The following is a 14,520-nucleotide window of genomic DNA, read 5'->3' on the forward strand; positions in this document are numbered from 1 at the left end:
ATGTACTCCGCTTCACATGTAGAATCTGCTACGACGCTTTGCTTGGAACTGCACCAGCTTACTACACCCCCATTAAGAATAAATACGTATCCGGTTTGCGACTTAGAGTCGTCCGGATCTGTTTCAAAGCTTGCATCGACGTAACCTTTTACGGCGAGCTCTTCGTCACCTCCATACACGAGAAACATCTCCTTAGTCCTTTTCAGGTACTTCAGGATATTCTTGACCGCTGTCCAGTGATCCACTCCTGGATTACTCTGGAACCTACCTGCCATACTTATGGCCAGGCTAACATCCGGTCTAATGCACAGCATTGCATACATGATAGATCCTATGGCTGAAGCATAGGGGACGGAGCGCATATGCTCTCTATCTTCATCAGTTGCTGGGCACTGAGTCTTACTCAATCTCGTACCTTGTAGAACTGGCAAGAACCCTTTCTTGGATTGTTCCATTTTGAACCTCTTCAAAACTTTATCAAGGTATGTGCTTTGTGAAAGTCCTATCAGGCGTTTTGATCTATCCCTATAGATCTTAATGCCTAGAATGTAAGCAGCTTCTCCTAGGTCCTTCATAGAGAAACTTTTATTCAAGTAACCTTTTATGCTCTCCAAAAACTCCACGTTGTTTCCAATCAGTAATATGTCATCCACATATAATATTAGAAATGCCACAGAGCTCCCACTCACTTTCTTGTAAATACAAGATTCTCCAACCACTTGTATAAACCCAAATGCTTTGATCACCTCATCAAAGCGTTTGTTCCAACTCCGACATGCTTGCACCAGTCCATAAATGGATCGCTGGAGCTTGCACACCTTGTTAGAATTCTTAGGATCGACAAAACCTTCGGGTTGTATCATATACAATTCTTCCTTAAGGAAACCGTTAAGGAACGCCGTTTTGACATCCATCTGCCAGATTTCATAATCGAAAAATGCAGCTATTGCTAACATGATTCTGACGGACTTAAGCATCGCTACGGGTGAGAAAGTCTCATCGTAGTCAACTCCTTGAACTTGTGAAAAACCCTTTGCCACAAGTCGAGCTTTATAGACGATCACATTACCGTCAGCGTCCGTCTTCCTCTTAAAGATCCATTTGTTCTAAATGGCCTTGCGGCCCTTAGGTAGTACTTCCAAAGTCCACACTTTGTTCTCATACATGGAACCTATCTCGGATTTCATGGCCTCTAGCCATTTGTTGGAATCTGGGCCCACCATTGCTTCCTCACAATTTGCAGGTTCATTGTTGTCTAACAACATGACTGATAAGACGGGATTACCGTACCACTCTGGAGCAGCACGTGGTCTCGTCGACCTGCGTGGTTCGACAGAAACTTGAACTGGAGTTTCATGATCATCATCATTAACTTCCTCCTCAACCGGCGTCGCAATGACAGAGGTTTCCCCTTGCCCTGCGCCACAATCCAGAGGGATGAGAGGTTCGACAACCTCGTCAAGTTCTATCTTCCTCCCACTCAATTCTCTCGAGAGAAACTCCTTCTCGAGAAAAGCTCCGTTTTTAGCAACAAACACTTTGCCCTCGGATTTGAGATAGAAGGTGTACCCAACTGTCTCTTTTGGGTAACCTATGAAGATGCACTTTTCCGCTTTGGGTTCCAGCTTTTCAGGCTGAAGCTTTTTGACATAAGCATCACATCCCCAAATTTTAAGAAACGACAACTTTGGCCTTTTGCCATACCACAGTTCGTATGGTGTCGTCTCAACGGATTTTGATGGTGCCCTATTTAAAGTGAATGCAGCTGTTTCTAATGCATAACCCCAAAACGATAACGGCAAATCAGTAAGAGACATCATAGATCGCACCATCTCTAATAGAGTACGATTACGACGTTCGGACACACCATTACGCTGAGGTGTTCCAGGCGGTGTTAACTGTGAAACAATTCCACATTGTCTTAAGCGAGGACCAAACTCGAAACTCAGATATTCACCCCCATGATCAGACCGTAGGAACTTGATCTTCTTGTTACGATGATTTTCCACTTCACTCTGAAATTGCTTGAACTTTTCAAATGTTTCAGACTTGTGCTTCATCAAGTAGACATAACCATATCTACTTAAATCGTCAGAGAAGGTGAGAAAATAACGATATCCGCCGCGTGCCTCCACGCTCATCGGACCACACACATCGGTATGTATGATTTCCAACAAGTCACTTGCACGCTCCATTGTTCCGGAGAATGGAGTCTTAGTCATCTTGCCCATGAGGCATGGTTCGCACGTGTCAAGTGAATCAAAGTCAAGTGACTCCAAAGTCCATCAGCATGGAGTTTCTTCATGCGCTTTACACCAATATGACCTAAGCGGCAGTGCCACAAAAATATGGCGCTATCATTGTTAACTCTAACTCTTTTGGTCTCAATGTTATGTATATGCGTATCGCTATCAAGATTCAGTATGAACAATCCTCTCACATTCGGTGCATGACCATAAAAGATGTTACTCATAGAAATAGAACAACCATTATTCTCTGACTTAAAATAGTAACCGTCTCGCAATAAACAAGATCCAGATATAATGTTCATGCTCAACGCAGGCACTAAATAACAATGATTTAAGTTCATCACTAATCCTGACGGTAACTGAAGTGACATTGTGCCGACGGCGATTGCATCAACCTTGGAACCATTTCCTACGCGCATCGTCACTTCATCTTTTGCCAGCCTTCGTCTATTCCGCAGTTCCTGTTTCGAGTTGCAAATATGAGCAACAGAACCGGTATCGAATACCCAGGCACTACTACGAGAGCCGGTTAAGTACACATCAATAACATGTATATCAAATATACCTGATTTTTCTTTGGCCGCCTTCTTATCTGCCAGATACTTGGGGCAATTGCGCTTCCAGTGACCCATACCCTTGCAATAGTAACACTCCGTTTCAGGCTTAGGTCCAGCTTTGGGTTTCTTCGTCGGATTGGCAACAGGCTTGCCGCTCTTCTTCGAATTGCCCTTCTTGCCTTTGCCGTTTCTCTTGAAACTAGTGGTCTTATGCACCATCAACACTTGATGCTCTTTACGGAGTTCAGACTCTGCGACTTTCAGCATCGCAAACAACTCGCCGGGAGACTTGTTCATCCCTTGCATGTTGTAGTTCAACACAAAGCCTTTATAGCTTGGCGGCAGTGATTGAAGGATTCTATCAGTGATAGCCTCTTGCAGGAGTTCAATCCCCAGCTCAGCTAGACGGTTTGAGTACCCAGACATTTTGAGCACATGTTCACTGACAGATGAGTTTTCCTCCATCTTGCAAGCATAGAATTTATCGGAGGTCTCATACCTCTCGATCCGGGCGTTCTTCTGAAAGATAAACTTCAACTCCTGGAACATCTCAAATGCTCCATGACGCTCAAATCGATGTTGAAGTCCCGGTTCTAAGCCATACAAGACTGCACATTGAACTATTGAGTAGTCCTCCTTACGTGCTAACCAAGCGTTCTTAACATCCTGATCGGCCGTAGCGGGTGGTTCATCTCCTAGCGCAGCATTAAGGACATAATCCTTCTTCCCAGCTTGTAAGATTAGCTTAAGATTACGAGCCCAGTCTACAAAGTTGCTTCCATCATCTTTCAACTTAGCTTTCTCTAGGAACGTATTAAAATTCAGGATGACTGTCGCGTGAGCCATGATCTACAACACAAATATATTCAAAGTGGACTTAGACTATGTTCAAGATAATTAGAGTTTAACTTAATCAAATTATACGCTAAACTCCCACTCAAAAAGTACATCTCTCTAGTCATTTGAGTGGTTCATGATCCACTTACACTAGCTCAAGTCTGATCATCACGTGAGTTGAGTATAGTTTCAGTGGTAAGCATCCCTATGCTAATCATATCATCTATATGATTCATGATCGACCTTTCGGTCTCAAGTGTTCCGAGGCCATGTCTGCACATGCTAGGCTCGTCAAGCTTAACCCGAGTGTTCCGCGTGCGCAACTGTTTTGCACCCGTTGTATGTGAACGTTGAGTCTATCACACCCGATCATCACGTGGTGTCTCGAAACGACGAACTGTAGCAACGGTGCACAATCGGGGAGAACACAATTTCGTCTTGAAATTTTAGTGAGAGATCACCTCATAATGCTACCGTCGTTCTAAGCAAAATAAGGTGCATAAAAGGATTAACATCACATGCAATTCATAAGTGACATGATATGGCCATCATCACGTGCTTCTTGATCTTCATCACCAAAGGACCGGCACGATCTTCTTGTCACCGGCGCCACGCCATGATCTCCATCAACGTGTTGCCATCGGGGTTGTCGTGCTACTCATGCTATTACTACTAAAGCTACAACCTAGCAAAATAGTAAACGCATCTGCAAGCACAAACGTTAGTATAAACACAACCCTATGGCTCCTGCCGGTTGCCGTACCATCGACGTGCAAGTCGATATTTCTATTACAACATGATCATCTCATACATCCAATATATCACATCACATCGTTGGCCATATCACATCACAAGCATACCCTGCAAAAACAAGTTAGACGTCCTCTAATTTTGTTGTTGCATGTTTTACGTGGTGACCACGGGTATCTAGTAGGATCGCATCTTACTTACGCAAACACCACAACGGAGATATATGAGTTGCTATTTAACCTCATCCAAGGACCTCCTCGGTCAAATCCGATTCAACTAAAGTTGGAAAAACCGACACTTGCCAGTCATCTTTGAGCAACGGAGTTACTCGTAACGATGAAACCAGTCTCTCGTAAGCGTACGAGTAATGTCGGTCCAAGCCGCTTCAATCCAACAATACCGCGGAATCAAGAAAAGACTAAGGAGGGCAGCAAAACGCACATCACCGCCCACAAAAACTTTTGTGTTCTACTCGAGAAGACATCTACGCATGAACCTAGCTCTGATACCACTGTTGGGGAACGTCGCATGGGAAACAAAAAATTTCCTACGCGCACGAAGACCTATCATGGTGATGCCCATCTACGAGAGGGGATGAGTGATCTACGTACCCTTGTAGATCGTACAGCAGAAGCGTTAGTGAACGCGGTTGATGTAGTGGAACGTCCTCACGTCCCTCGATCCGCCCCGCGATCAATCCCGCGATCAGTCCCACGATCTAGTAACGAACGGACGGCACCTTCGCGTTCAGCACACGTACAGCTCGACGATGATCTCGGCCTTCTTGATCCAGCAAGAGGGGCGGAGAGGTAGAAGAGTTCTCCGGAAGCGTGACGGTGCTCCGGAGGTTGGTGATGACCTTGTCTCAGCAGGACTCCGCCCGAGCTCCGCAGAAACGCGATCTAGAGGAAAAACTGTGGAGGTATGTGGTCGGGCTGCGGTGGAAAAGTCGTCTCAAATCAGCCCCAATACCTCCGTATATATAGGTGGGAGGGAGGGGACCTTGCCTTGGGGATCAAGGAGCCCCAAGGGGGTCGGCCGAGTCCAAGGGGGGAAGGCTCCCCCCTCCCAAACCGAGTTGGACTTGGTTTGGTGGTGGGAGTTCTTCCCTTCCTTCCCACCTCCCTTTTTTTTCTTTCTCTTTATTGTTATCTCTATGGCGCATAGGGCCCTTTTGGGCTGTCCCACCAGCCCACTAAGGGCTGGTGCGCCACCCTTATGGCCTATGGGCTTCCCCGGGGTGGGTTGCCCCCCCCCCCCCGGTGAACTCCCGGAACCCATTCGTCATTCCCGGTACATTCCCGGTAACTCCGAAAACCTTCCGGTAATCAAATGAGGTCATCCTATATATCAATCTTCGTTTCCGGACTATTCCGGAAACCCTCGTGACGTCCGTGATCTCATCCGGGACTCCGAACAACATTCGGTAACCAACCATATAACTCAAATACGCATAAAACAACGTCGAACCTTAAGTGTGCAGACCCTGCGGGTTCGAGAACTATGTAGACATGACCCGAGAGACTCCTCGGTCAATATCCAATAGCGGGACCTGGATGCCCATATTGGATCCTACATATTCTACGAAGATCTTATCGTTTGAACCTCAGTGCCAAGGATTCATATAATCCCGTATGTCATTCCCTTTGTCCTTCGGTATGTTACTTGCCCGAGATTCGATCGTCAGTATATGTATACCTATTTCAATCTCGTTTACCGGCAAGTCTCTTTACTCGTTCCGTAATACAAGATCCCGCAACTTACACTAAGTTACATTGCTTGCAAGGCTTGTGTGTGATGTTGTATTACCGAGTGGGCCCGAGACACCTCTCCGTCACACGGAGTGACAAATCCCAGTCTTGATCCATACTAACTCAACTAACACCTTCGGAGATACCTGTAGAGCATCTTTATAGTCACCCAGTTACGTTGCGACGTTTGATACACACAAAGCATTCCTCCGGTGTCAGTGAGTTATATGATCTCATGGTCATAGGAATAAATACTTGACACGCAGAAAACAGTAGCAACAAAATGACATGATCAACATGCTATGTCTATTAGTTTGGGTCTAGTCCATCACGTGATTCTCCTAATGACGTGATCCAGTTATCAAGCAACAACACCTTGTTCATAATCAGAAGACACTGACTATCTTTGATCAACTGGCTAGCCAACTAGAGGCTTGCTAGGGACGGTGTTTTGTCTATGTATCCACACATGTAAATGAGTCTTCATTCAAGACAATTATAGCATGGATAATAAACGATTATCTTGATACAGGAATTATAATAATAACTATATTTATTATTGCCTCTAGGGCATAATTCCAACAACTAGGTCATTCGAGGCGTCTAGAGAGTTCTAGGCTGCTAACCGCCTCCATGGATTGTCTCTAATGCCCTTATCTATACTAGTGTGCACAACTAGGATACCGGTCAAGAAGTTACATTATAAAAGAGTAGTTGAGACCGTGTAGAGTAGTGGTATAGTGCCCGTGGGGATGATTTTCGTGCTTTTGCCAGCCCCAGTGCACCACTACATCCGAGGGAGCAAAACTACGTCCCCTCCCTAGCCGGACACAAGGGTACCAACGCTGCAAGCCTATGTCGAGAACTAGTAAATAAAAAATATGGATTGTTGTGGGAAACACTAGGCCCAACAGGACACGGGAACCTTCACAGACAATCAGACCACACCGCTACCACCAGCCTATCAACCGGACCAAGCAAAACCCCACACCCATCTCAACAAACCAACACCTCAAGGGGGTGAGGCATAGATACCCACAACACCATTGTCGCCCAATCTAGGAGTGGATTTGGTTTTTCCTCTCGGACATGAGAAGACGAGGGAAGGGGAGGAAGTAATACCTCGACGTCGCCAAGTAGGCGACGACACCCATGACTATTGTCATGGTCGAGCTAACACTGCCAACCGAGGATTTCTTCTAGTCTCCACCGCCACCTTCACCACCCCGACAAGCCTAGAGCCGACGGATGAAGACCACAATGTCTAGATCTGGCAAGACTGAGGCCGCTTGAGAGGTTCAAGACCCGAGGCCCTTGAGATCTGGTGTGAGTACCACCCGCAGCACACGCTCTAGGCCATCACTCTCAAATCGCACAAGGGAACGACCATCACCATCGAGCGTCACTTGTCTTGGAGGGGTGTCTCCTTCTCCACCCGAGGCAGACACTTTGTCTCTTGAACCCAACACTAGAGGGCCAAGGGGAAAAATATCATGAGCTCCAACCCTCAAGTGCTCTCGTTATACGAGTACCCGCGGGCTGTTGGATCTGAGATCCAAGGGTCACCACCCGAACTGTCGGACTTGCACAATATTATCTGCCTCTCGAAGGGATTTTTGTGATTTTGCCAAAGCTCGACCATTGGATCTCAAATCCAGCGGTCCACGATACTTATATTACGGGAGCACTTTAAAGGCTAGAGTACCCGATATATACTCGAAAAAAGAACAATGAGAATCCCACTACCACCATTATCGACGGCCATACGGTTTCCCTAAAGCCTCTTGTGATGGCTACGAGAGATATGGACGAATGGCAGGGCACATCGGCGGCTAGGGTTTGGCTGCCGCCCGAGTTGTCCACCATGATGGTCACCAAAAGATAGTGTGGTTGGTGCTTCACAGTTAAGAGAGAGATAAGACGATATATGCACAATTCTCAAACGAAGAGTTTGCCGAAATAAGACGATATAAGTAGGAGCGAAGGAACCCCAACCAGCATGACCAACGTATAGGCACACAGTAGAGCCCCGCGAAGTTTCCCGGAAAGAGCCGCTGTTACCACTTCGCCACAGAGTCTTAATGGAGGCCGTGTACATATGTTTCCGTTTCCTTTTTCCTGTGAGACTCTATCATGTACATATGTTACCACCGGCCAAACATTTCCAGCTAGCAGCGTGAAAGCATTCCCCAGTAGGCATGCACGCAGTAGACGCCTCGCCACACACACATTTTGGAGCCACGTGATAAAGGGAACCATTTATGTAGTCCGACCACAAGAAGCAGAGACGGTAGCGGAGGACAGGCGATGGCACGCCACCGATTCAGCATACAAACAAAGCCCATTACTACCACGCACCTCTCCCCTCTCGTCATCTCCCATTTCTACCTCGGCCGCCATTGAAGCATGCACCGTCAAGCTTTTCTCTCCAGCTGTCTCCACTGTCAAAGAGGCAAAGAACGGGACGTGCCACCAGCTAAGCAGCGCGCAAATAGCATCCGATCACAAATTGCATGCATTGATTCACCCCCCACTCGAAAAAATATAGCATTAAACTCATTGTCGCAGTAATATTATTAAGCATTTCCATATCCTGCTGCATGTATGCATGCATGCACACCAACCCCTCGCAGCGCGCGTGTGTATCTCCATGTACAGTGAAGGGTGTGTGCGCGTCTGACGACGTATATTCCCACCTCGTACGCATCTCGCACGGTGGTTTTGGGTCCGGCCGGACCACGTGAGGCTCACGCGGCGCTCATCGTATATGTAGGGGCCTGGCCTAAACCCTTCTCCCTCCTCTCCAGACACCAGCCCGCCCAGCACCATGGCGATGGCGTCCACCGGAGCCGTCCCCTGCTCGGTCCTCCTGCTGCTCCTCCTCTGCGCGTCCCCGCTCTGCCAGGTCGAGGGCGGGCGGCACAACATCACGGACATCCTCGCCGCCGCCAGCCCGGACTTCGCCCAGTTCAGCGCCGCCCTGGCCGCCGCGAACCTCAGCGCCGAGATCGACGGGCGCAGCCCCGTCACCGTCCTCGCCGTCGACAACGCCGCTGTGGCGCGGCTCGCGGCGCGGGGGCTCCAGCCGGACGCCGTCGCGCGCGTGCTCTCCCTGCACGTCCTCCTCGACTACATCAGCGACGCCAAGCTCCGCACCCTCCGCGGCGGGTTCACGCAGGCCGCTAGCCTCTACCAGGCCCACGGCCGCGCGCCGGGGGCCGCCGGCATCGTGGACATCAAGCGCGGCGCGGACGGGCACGTGTCGTTCCGCCCGGCGGAGGGGGTGAACGGGACCGCCGCCGTGTTCTACGTGAAGCCGGTCAAGGAGTCGCCCTGGGACATCGTCGTGCTGCAGGTAAGCGACGCCATCTCGTCCTCCGCCGCCGAGGCCAAGGCCCCCGCGCCGCCGGCCCCCGCTCCTGCCCCCAAGGCGCCCGCGCCTGCTCCTCGCGCGCCAGTCGCGGCGCCCGCACCTGCTACGGCACCGGCACCGGCCCCGGCGGCCCTGCCTCCGTCGCCAAAGAACCACACCGCGCCACCGCCGAAGCCGGCCGGCGAGCCCGTGCGTGCGCCAACACCCGTGGTGGAGACGCCGGCGGAAGAACCATGGGGGGAAGAGGAGCAGCCCCCTGCCGACGCGCACAAGAGCGGCGCCAGCGACTCGGAGCCGTGGAGCCTCGGCGCGGTGGTGGCGGTGGCCGTGCCGGTCGTGGTGTTTCTGCTGTGGTGAGCAGTCTGTGCTTGGAATGAATGCCCGCTGTTAGTGGCGCTGGATCCCGTGATTAGTGCTCGCGCTTACCAGGATGGAAACAGTGGTTAATGAGCGTGTTGTACGACGATGCTCATGTTTAGTCAAGGAGTGCATGGCTGTGTTTGAATTGCTACTAGTAGTAGTAGTACTCGCGTTTAGCCAATTGATTGAGTAATTTATTTCTCCTTTGCATGGACCAAGCTCTAGATTTTCGGATGAATTACAAGATGAATCGAGCAGATTCTGATGAACCTTGCAAATCCGCCTTTGTAAACCAAAGGAAGAAACCCCATGTTGCAATGGCGTCTATGGACAAAATTCAAATCTCACCCACTCTGCACGATCACATATGGAAACTGATCGATCCAACAGCACTAATTCATCACATACGAAATGTTTCGACTTTCTACCATGCTTTGATGGAAACGATATATAAGAACGCTCGCTGTGAGTGGCTTAACAAGCTAACGATCCGTGATGTATCCGGTACTGCATGCGAATCTCAACGCGACGACGCGTGGAAATGATTGTGGGCGAATTGTTCGCTCCAACACACCCATGAGCGAATCGTTCGCTCCCACGTGGTAATATGAGGGAACTCACACATGCACTCAACGCAAACTGTATCTGATTGCGGAAAGGGCACTGATATGTGCGGGCGGGTCGATCCAAATTTTCGTCCGGTCGCGCGTGAGCCGTCGGATAGAACCATGTTGACCGTCAGATTGAGTCATACAACAAAAATCGTTGATGTCAGGAAAAACAAACAGCGATGTAGCAAATTTCAACCACAAATACAGCAAAATCATCATTGTCGTCGTCGCGAGGTCGCAACACCATCTTGATGGATGTAAAACAAATTGCCGGTAGTAGCAAAATGCAAATACGGTTGCAACAAAAAATTGGCGCAGCCGTCGCTAGGTCGTAGGTCCACTTTGATGGACGTAGCAAAAAAGTTAGCCGATAGTAGCAAAATGCAACTACGATTACAGCTTTCCTTGCTGACGAGAGCCGATTGAAGCTTTTTCTGTCTATGATTAAAGTTTTTTTTAATAATGTTTGAAGCTTTTTTAATAACGGTTGCAATACTTGTATACGCACGAGCCCCAATATGACAGCAGGCAACGAGGACGACGGGCGAAGGCTGGAACCAGCGGATCAGACGGACAACGAGGGCGGGCACCAGCGATGCAGGCGGTCGACGGGGGCAGACGCCAGCAATGCGGACGGTAGCAGCGCAGGGGCACCAGCAACGCAGGGGAATGGGTCTTCAGATCCAAAAGGGTCGCATGGGTCGCACGCGAGCAGCCCGAACGTTCGACCGACACACCGGTTGTAAACATTTCCCTTGCGGTAAACAAATAAACAAACTGGGAATGAAATTTCATTTGATCCGATTCAAAAACTCACGAAAGTGTTAAATAAGGAACTGAGAACATTAATCCATTCGCCCATAATTCCATCCAAATTCATTACATAGTAAGACGGTAATATAAAAATTTAGTGTCATCATACATTTCCTCATCGCCAGTGCAACTGGAGCGGTTGCTGGCCGGTCAATGCGGCGACGCGGTCCAGACGGCTCTTGTTCTCATCGAGCGGCGGCCAGGCGCAGAACTCCGACAGGCCCCTAAGCTTTTAGGCTGGTTGTAATGGATAATATTATATACTAGTATCATACATATGATATTAGTGCATTAAACAAAATCCATAATGCATAGTATCATACTCCCTCCTTTCTGGTTTATAGGGCTCAAATCTGAAATCTCATCAACCAAGGTGAATTGTAAGTGGATGACACTAGTTTAAAATAGCCAATGAAATATTTTTCACATATGCAATTTTCAAGGCAATAAATATAGCATCCTTTCTTTCATTGGACTTGCATGGTAGATGTAGAAAACGATGCATGCATAGCCACTCATCTCCTTTCTCTAAACTCCATGAATTAAATATGGCGTGAGACTCAAAGCACTTTAACTCACTTGGACTCAAAATGAGCCTAATATAATGGAAATCTGAAAATTTTAAGATGAGCCATATAAACCGGAAAGGAGGGAGTATGTTAGTATCATAAAGTAGTTTATTTATTACCATGCAAGACACATAGTAGCACATCATTTAATATGATACAGTATCATAATATGATACTCAACCCTCTCTTTCTTCATTTAATTCTATGTCACCTTATCGAAATTGATTAGTTGGCGTGCATGATACTACTTATTATACTTTCATTACGGCCAGCCTTAGGCCTTCCACTATGTAATCGATGTCTATTGGTTGAAAATGTTGTCACCTCATAAGCGGTGCCCTGAGAAAACATTTTGGTTTGATGATTTGTTTTATTTATAAAATAGAATGAAAGCCTTTTTTGATAAAATATTACTATTGTATTGCATGAAGAAATTAGGCATCGGAGCAAGTAGGTGCTCCGGTTCCCTGAATTTTTGTTATGGCATCGATTGGGCATTGTAGGGCATCGGTATCAAATGGAGCAAAAGTTGATTTAGCACTGCTTTTGGCCTACATAATGGAGGGCTTTATCGGTTTCTAGGCGTTCGGTCTCGTCCAGGGACTTGTCCATTGTAAAATAACACACATATTTTTTTTAGTTAAATACATTGAAGGTGCCTCAACTTATTTCACGCAATCAGTTTAGTACTTAAAGTTGCAAAATACACGAAAGTGATTCTTAAACATGTTTGGGCATGTAAATACGGTGCCTCCATCCGTATCCAAATGTACATCAAGTCCATGTGGCGTGCCAGCGTGGCAGTGGCCCACCTATCAACGCTTGAGAGATGGCAGGACGCTGCTGGCCCGAGTGTGAGATTTTCCATACAAATTCCCATAATATTTTATTTAATAACTCAGAAAAATCTTATAAATTAGAAACTAGAAAGAAACAAATAGTGTTACGGGATGGAGGATTGAACATGAGCTCGCAATCATGTATTCCATTGTACGCACATGTTGTCCACCGTGTCATACACTATTGAGTGCATATTTAAGAGGTTTTTTTAGTAAATTTGAAGTCTAACAAAATTTGAAAGTCACTTTAAACACATGCATACATACTCTTTTTGCATGGTGGTTAGTGTGATAAAGGCCACAGGCCTACTTGACAGGTGGGCCACTCCCACGCTGGCACGTCATGCAGATACGACGAAGAGTGCCCATACTTATTCCCGTATGGTGGTTAGTGCGATAAAGGCTACACACCTACCAGGATCACATATTCAAACTTGTTAGTGTTTGGGAGCTCGTGGTAACGACCAATGATCCTCCCGATCATGTTGCCCCCTCTCGCGGACTTATAGTAAGGGCAAAGAATCCCCAACCGTGTCACATAGTTATCTCGCGGGTACCCTCCAAGTCAACCCGACTCCACAAGAGACTGTCGGGAACTCAGGCCCACCTCAATCGGGGTGGTACCGCATGTCCCTTCAGTCCCACAATATCAGTAATAGGGGCAATAAGTAAAGGTAACTGTAGGATCAAAAGTATGTCTAAAGGGGGGTGATTAGACTACTTCACAAGATAAAAACTTGGTCTTTTCCCAATTTTAAGTGTGGGCCAGTTTTAACAATTATGACTAGTCAAGTACACCCTAGAGATGCACATCTAAGATTATAGCAACGGAAAGTAAGACATGCAAATATAAAGTAGAGGGTAAGGTAGGGAGATCAAACGCAAAGGTTGACACGGCGATTTTTGGCATGGTTCCGATAAGTGGTGCTATCGTACGTCCATGTTAGTGGAGACTTCAACCCATGAAGGGTAATGGCTGCGAGAGTCCACGGAGGGCTCCACCCGCAAGGGGTCCACGAAGAAGCGGTTTTGTCTATTCCACCAAGGCTTCTGTCCACACATGACTAGCCTCACTCACAGTAGATCTTCACGAAGTAGGCAATCTCCTTGCCATTACAAACATCTTGGTTCAACTCCACAACACGAAGTAGGAGGCTCCCAAGCGATATCTAACCAATCTAGGAGGCACTTCCCTCCAAAAGGTAATAGATGTGGTAGAACGATGAACTCCTTGCTCTTGTGCTTTTAAAGATAGTCTCCTCAACACTCAACCACTCTCTCTCTCTCTCTCAAATTTGGCAGGGGTAGGAGAGATTGATATTGTGAAAAGCAACTTGGGAAGGCTAGAAATCAAGGTTCAAATGATTGGAATGGAATCTCTTGATCTCAACACATGAGTAGGTGGCTCTCTCTCAAAAAGATGGATTTGGCAAATGTACATGTGTTTTCAGTGATTCCTTTACGAATGAGAGGTAGCTGGAGGGGTATATATATGAATCGCCCAAAATCCAACTGTAACAACATTATTGCCCAACTCGGTGCCTCTTGAGGAGGTAAAACTCTACGTCTTGCTTGATTATATTGATGTGTATGAGGATTACAGAGTTGATCTACCTCGAGATCGTATGAGCTAAAACCCTAGATGAGTCAACTAGCCTATGCAGATGAAATCCTCTGGCTTATATAGACACTAGGGTATCCTAGGGTTACATACAACCGACCTCCAGTCGGGGACAGATGTGTCGATCTAACCTACTCAACTTGAACGACACGCCAGTCTTTGGAGCTTTCCTTCCTGAACACGCAGTCCG

The 14,520-nt window shown here is 47.4% G+C and overlaps 1 protein-coding gene across 1 annotated transcript; it reads left to right on the plus strand.

Moving 5' to 3' along the window:
- The first annotated feature begins 8,776 nt into the window (after window positions 1-8,776).
- Window positions 8,777-10,146, plus strand: LOC123410346 (fasciclin-like arabinogalactan protein 3). Its single transcript, XM_045103277.1, has one exon. The coding sequence runs from the start codon at window positions 8,972-8,974 to the stop codon at window positions 9,872-9,874; it is 903 nt and encodes a 300-aa protein (XP_044959212.1). The 5' UTR covers window positions 8,777-8,971; the 3' UTR covers window positions 9,875-10,146.
- Window positions 10,147-14,520: the final 4,374 nt, after the last annotated feature.

This window comes from Hordeum vulgare, chromosome 7H (genome assembly GCF_904849725.1).
Source record: "Hordeum vulgare subsp. vulgare chromosome 7H, MorexV3_pseudomolecules_assembly, whole genome shotgun sequence".
NCBI classification, from domain to species: Eukaryota; Viridiplantae; Streptophyta; class Magnoliopsida; order Poales; family Poaceae; genus Hordeum; species Hordeum vulgare.